Source organism: Solanum tuberosum, unplaced genomic scaffold (assembly GCF_000226075.1).
Source record: "Solanum tuberosum cultivar DM 1-3 516 R44 unplaced genomic scaffold, SolTub_3.0 scf00245, whole genome shotgun sequence".
In the NCBI taxonomy this organism is placed as follows: domain Eukaryota; kingdom Viridiplantae; phylum Streptophyta; class Magnoliopsida; order Solanales; family Solanaceae; genus Solanum; species Solanum tuberosum.
This window is the reverse complement of record NW_006239167.1, coordinates 759,172-765,474: the sequence shown is the minus strand read 5'-3', so window position 1 is coordinate 765,474 and position 6,303 is coordinate 759,172. Positions and strand designations below refer to the sequence as shown.

Here is a 6,303-nt window from a genome sequence, read left to right as displayed (position 1 = left end):
GACTAAAAAGGAAAGTAAGTCATATAAATTGGGACAGAGGGAGTAGAAATAAGGAACTTTCTACTAGATGCAATGTTCTCAACACTGAACAGGTAAAGAAAGATTCAGTAAATAGACAAAGAGGATCAGAATAGACTATAACATGTTCCACATTTTTTTAACAGCAAAACTGAGCCAGTTCCTTTTTCTTTTTCCCTGAGGTAGCTTTTCTAGTTGGTGATGATCAAAGAACAGATCACATAAACAATGGATAGTGAAAAAGAATATTTATATTATCATTAATACACTATTCTCACAAAATTTTGTTTTAAAAAAAAAAGAGTATTGTTTAATTAATAGGGTTGGTTAAAGTGTACTGCATAGAATAGAGTGTGTACTACAAACTTGTAGTACCACAATGAAATAGCATAAAAGGCAATCAACTAGTCTAGAGAAGTCCATTGTTTTGGTTATTTCTCATACTTTGAGTAAACTAAACACAAGTTAGAAGTGATAATGGAGGCTGCAGGATTTCATGCTAAGATTGAACTCCAACCTCCTCCTTATCCCATGGTATGTTTTACAAAATAATCCTCCTTTTTGTTTCCAACGGTTTATATAGAGCTACGATTTTGAGTTTATGTGTTCTGAATTCTAAAAATATTGTAGCTTTTGTACATATTAAGTGGACTAATATATGTACATGTGCGTTGCGCAGATATATTTATTTATGATATATCTAACCTTCTAAATTTTTTTAGGAATTAGAAGTATATCTGTGATGTAAAATGTTCGACTCTATCCATTTGAGATCAATTTTTGGAATTTAAGATCCTTGAAAGGAAGATGATTTTGGTTGTAGCCTAAATGATGCCAGTTTATTACTTGGCCTATCCAGCATGGAACTTCCCTATCAAATGGTTTCACTATTAGTATTGCAAGTTTGAACAAGTTCCATAATTTGCTTGTTTGCTTCATTTGTCATGAATCGATGAATCTTCTATTTGAAGTAATATCTTTATTCTTTGATGAATTCTCTCCTCAATTGATTGCACAAAATATTTGCTCCAAGGATTTTGCTAGCATTCCTTTCTTGACTCAATTATAATTAGGGGTGTTCACGGTTTGGATAAAAACCGATCCAAACCAAAAAATCAAACCAAACCGATAAAATAAAATCGATTTTATTTGGGTTTGGTTTGGTTTGGTTTTAGATTTTTGAAAATCGATAGTATTTGGTTTGGTTATGGTTTTATTCGAAAAAAACCGAAGAAATAACCGAACCGAACCGATGAATTATATACATATATTTTATTAATATACATACTTAATATATTGTTTTTATAAACAATTTTAAAGATCTTATACATATTTTCATTAAAATTTCTTTATAATTTACTTATTGAAAGCAAAAATGCCCAAGATGAAACATTTATCTTATTGATTTCATGTATATGAGTGTCTATGACAATTCTTTGTGGGACTGAAAATGTTATTGTCTCTTCCTTCTAGGCCAATATAGTGAATTTTAAAGCTTTATTGATAGTAAATTTAGTGATCGAAAGTTCAGTAATTTAAGTCATTCTAACTATTTTTCGTTTTGAATGGATTGTTGTCACTTTTTTCACATTTTAAATGAATTGTTTCTTTTATTTTTGTGTATGGTTAATAACCGAATAACCGAACGAAACCAAACCGAAACCGATAATCACCAAACCGATAAATGTATATTATATTTGGTTTGGTTTGGTTTTGATAATTTTAAAACCGATTAAGTTGGTTTGGTTTTGACCAATAACCGATCCAAACCAACCCGTGAACACCCCTAATTATAATGTATATCATATTTGAATGGTGTAAGATTTATAATGATTGAATCAAATTTACTTGTCATAATAAATTCTTCTTGATTCTATTTCTATTGTTATTTCCTCTGTCTCATTTTATACGTGGACATCAATAAAATTTCAAAAAGTCAATCAAATTTTTAGTATGTCTTCTAAATATTTTTAATTATTAATTATTACTCTTTCCGTCTCAATTTATGTGGCACTTTTTTATTTTGAGATTCAAACATCTCTATCTTAGCTTTAACCGTAAAATTTTCATATATATTTTAAATATTTTGAATTGTTAATTATTGTGACTTATAGTATTTTATTTTTTTATGTAGTTTACAAATATATAAATTTCATTTCAAAAAATTTGAACATTTCATGCGTATATTCCCAATCAAACTTAAATTATTTGACTCTCGAATAATTTATAATACTAAAAAAAATTAAAACAAAAATGTATAAAACTTGTAGCCGCTTGAAAAAAGTCCAGGATAATTAGACGCCTAGAGAAAGCAATAGGGTTGCCATGACAAAGCAAGAGAGAATCATTGATTTCTACTCCATCAGTCCATAAGAATCTTTGGCAAGTTGATTCAATAAGTTTGATCACCTATGCTGGAGTACGAAAATTTGTGACCAAAAATAATAGTATAATTTATCTCTATTATTTTAAAAGAAGATTTTTAGAAATGTTGATTGGATTTTATATTAACTATTAAAATATGTGAGAAGAACCGTAAAAAATAACATTAGGAATTGTAAAGCAGGTAGAGCATAAAGAGTTTAGGACGAGAGAATTATTTAGAAGGGAAAAATAGGTATCTTTTTATTTTTTACAATTTTGGTTTTAAATAAAAATTTCATGTCAACAAATTTTATTTTTAAAAAATTAATCAAATAGATTGAGTGACTTTGTAAGTAAAATATTTATAGTTAAGTGATTTTGAGGTTATAAAAGAAAGTTGAGTGATTTTCCATAAGAAGAATTGTTAGTTGAGTGACTTTGGTCTTTGAGGTTATAAGAAATAGTTGAGTGACTTTCTGTTAAAAAAAATCATTAGTTGAGTGACCATTTGAGATATTATATCTCATATTTCACTCTTTTCAAACAAGGTAAGAAGCCTATTTTCCTTGTTCAACAAATTCTTTGGCTTGAAACAAGGTTTTAGCGACAATAAATATGCACATTAATAAAAAATGTTAAAGCCTTTATTGACATTAATTAATTGTTATTAAATTCAATATTGCTATAGGTTTTAGCGACATTTACAAAGAGTGATAGAATGTAATTCTTACTAGTAAAGATCATTTTTGGTGCAGTGCTTATAGCTGACTAATTTGTAAAAAAGACGGCAAATTTTGCAATTTATTCCCCTTCCTCCCTATTATGCCAGTTTCTGTGTTAATTTCTCATGGACCTTTGAATATGACATAGGATGCTTTGGAGCCTCATATGAGTAGTAGAACATTGGAAATCCACTGGGGGAAGCATCACAGGGCATATGTTGACAACTTAAACAAGCAAATAGATGGAACAGAACTACATGGAAAGACACTAAAAGACATATTACTCATTACCTATAACAATGGTTCTCCCCTTCCAGCATTCAACAATGCTGCTCAGGTAAACTAACACTTTTAGCTATTTTGTTCTGTATAATGTCGAGTCCTTTTATATCTTCTTTTGCATTACAGGCCTGGAATCATCAGTTCTTCTGGGAATCTATGAAGCCCAACGGAGGAGGAGAGCCATCTGGTGAATTATTAGAACTAATCAACAGAGACTTTGGTTCTTATGATACGTTTGTTAAAGAATTTAAGGCAGCTGCAGCAACACAATTTGGCTCTGGTTGGGCCTGGCTTGCATGTGAGAAATTCTTTGCCTTTTTATCCGATCTGCATATATCCATGTTCCGTTCAACCATTTTGTTATAATTGAGCCAAATGACTGAAAAGTGATTCATTTATTACCTCATAGACAAACCTGAAGACAAAAAGCTTGCTCTGGTGAAAACTCCTAATGCTGAAAATCCTCTTGTTTTGGGTTACACAGTGAGTAAAACACATGCTGCTCTATTTCTTTTGTTCATGGGATTTCATCTTACATAACATAGCAGTTTATACTGTAATAGAAATCTCACAACTGTGGTTTTCATTGCAGCCGCTGCTCACCATAGATGTTTGGGAGGTAAGCAGAACACACTCACTTGTCATAAATCTGTCTGAATTTGTTTTTTTTTTTTCCCTCGTCCTTCGGGAGGGGGATGGTTGAAATGATTTAGGAAGCCAAAGTCTTACTCTTTTACTTTTGTGTTTGATACTGCAGCATGCCTACTATCTGGACTTTCAGGTAAACCTAGCCTGATGAAACTACTTAAATACTTTCTTTGATGTATAGTCTTTCCCCGAGACATATTTGAACTCTCTTAATGGTAGCACCACATCTTTTGCTTGTAGAATCGCCGACCTGACTACATATCTGTCTTTATGGAGAAACTCATATCATGGGAAGCAGTCAGTTCTAGGCTCAAAGCAGCAACAGCTTGAGCTGCTTAGCAGGAAAACAGAAAGGATGAAGAGGCAAATCTAGGAGGCACTGAAGATGTATGCTGGGAGTTACATACTTGAGGCAGAATGATTTTTGTCAACACTATGATCAATCCTGTTATATTTCCTTTTCAGTGAGAGTTCTAGATGTCTTAGCTGAGAATTTGAGATGTTTTATTTTATGCACTTTGCAAGAGTGACAGGTGATTTTCTAAATTCAGATGACAATATTGTTTATGTTCTCAAGTAGTTGATGGCTGGGGAAATAATACAGAAAATCAAGTTTGAGTTGTAGAACAACAATGTACAAGGAATTGAATAAAGATATTTATTGCACTTTGATGCTCTAATATCAGATTGATTCAATGACTGGTAAAGTAAAATAGGGCCCTTACTTACTTCAGAATCTGCTATATGGAACAAAGGGCATCCTACCAATTGAAGACTTGATCCAATATTCCCTTTTTCCAAGTTAGAAATTGTTTCACATCACATTTAGAGGTCGCAAAAGTAGTCCATGAAAACATGATCTACCCAACTCGTTCAAGTTTGGGTGGTTAGTGACTAGCTAAAGGCTTCTAAAAGAGCGCTCACTGATAAAGGAGGCTTCTAAATGAGACGACAAGAAGGTTAGCTTAAAGCAGCTATTTTTGAACAGTTAGTACTTGAATAATAGTTCACTGATTGAGTGATTTGGGTTGAATATGAACAGAACTATCAATCCAAGTTATCTATCAAAGCTGTAGAGAGTTAAATTACATTTGCATGAATATCTTAATTCTTTAGGAATAGAAAATATATATCAAAAAAGGTGTAGAACTGTTCGAATCCTTCTCCTAATTGCTATTTGATACATTTCACTCGTTAACATTAGTGAATCATGTGAAAATGCCAATACGTGATTCATGTTTAGTCGTAGATGAAATAAAGGAAACCCATACTTATGTCTTCACCTTTAAACGTTTATTTTAGCCCATATATATCGGATGGTTTATAGGTCAGTGTAGGAATACTAGATGCCTAAAATTCATTTATGAGAGAAATTGCTGCCCCAAGGATATGTGAGTCGATGAACATCTTTATCTAATTCAAGCCCTCATGAATCAGTTAGATTGGAGTGGAGTAGTAAAAAATAGGGAAAAGGGTCAAAAATACCCCTCAACTTTGTTTTATTGTTTGACTATACCCTTACCGTTAAAACGAAGTTATTTTTGCCCCTGCCGTCTACAAACTCATCACATTTACCCCTCAATTGGATGGAAACCCCCAAATCAACAAAAATAACCTGATTTACTTAAATTAACCAATTTTAACCCGATTCCGATCCATCTAATAGATGACCCGCTTTGTTCATCTTCATCTTGAGATCAAGGCAAAAACAATGGAGGAAAATACATTTTCAAAGACATGAATAACATTTTCATAACCTAATGGGATTAAGTAAATACAAGTAAGTAAGCCTAAAAACCTCAACTTCCCCCAAACCTTTCCTACTTCCCAGACGATTAAACCCATCGTCGCCGTAATCACTGTTCCGGCACCATTACAAAGCCCAAGCAATTCAGTCAGAAGCTTTTATGTCATAATCATGAGATGTTTCAATCAATTTATGTCTAATTCTCTGTATCATCGTTCCAGAACTATTTCCACATATCTAACACCTTATGTGCATTCACAATTCCACAGTCCAAGATTCAAAAAAATTCTGAAACCCATTTCTACAGCTTTACTAAACCGTTAATTAGTTCAAATTTCACAACATCAGCTCACGAATCAAAGTTGGCTCCATCAGGGAGAGTATCAGCGATAGTTAATGAGATTTCGAATTTAACTTTGCTGGAAGTATCAGATTTAGGGCAGGTTCTAAGGAAGAGAATGGGGTATTGAAGAGATGCCTGTAATGGCATAATGATGCCCGAGACGTGAGCTGCGGAAAAGA

At 32.5% G+C, this 6,303-nt stretch overlaps 1 protein-coding gene across 1 annotated transcript; it reads left to right on the top strand.

Annotated features, from left to right (window-relative positions):
• Positions 1-425: 425 nt before the first annotated feature.
• On the top strand, positions 426-4,714 carry LOC102588174 (superoxide dismutase [Fe], chloroplastic-like). The gene is made up of 7 exons (XM_015313361.1): positions 426-552; positions 3,253-3,441; positions 3,513-3,684; positions 3,796-3,869; positions 3,979-4,005; positions 4,144-4,167; positions 4,275-4,714. Exons 1-7 carry the CDS (start codon positions 496-498, stop codon positions 4,362-4,364), a joined length of 633 nt encoding a protein of 210 aa, XP_015168847.1. The 5' UTR covers positions 426-495; the 3' UTR covers positions 4,365-4,714.
• Positions 4,715-6,303: the final 1,589 nt, after the last annotated feature.

What these genes read in the sequence shown, in the direction of transcription:
- LOC102588174 (XM_015313361.1), top strand. Translation starts at nt 496, where the DNA reads ATGGAGGCTGCAGGATTTCATGCTAAGATTGAACTCCAACCTCCTCCT. An exon ending in CATTCAACAATGCTGCTCAG is followed by an intron (nt 3,442 to 3,512) that starts GTAAACTAACAC and finishes TTTGCATTACAG; the next exon opens with GCCTGGAATCATCAGTTCTT. An exon ending in TGGTTGGGCCTGGCTTGCAT is followed by an intron (nt 3,685 to 3,795) that starts GTGAGAAATTCT and finishes ATTACCTCATAG; the next exon opens with ACAAACCTGAAGACAAAAAG.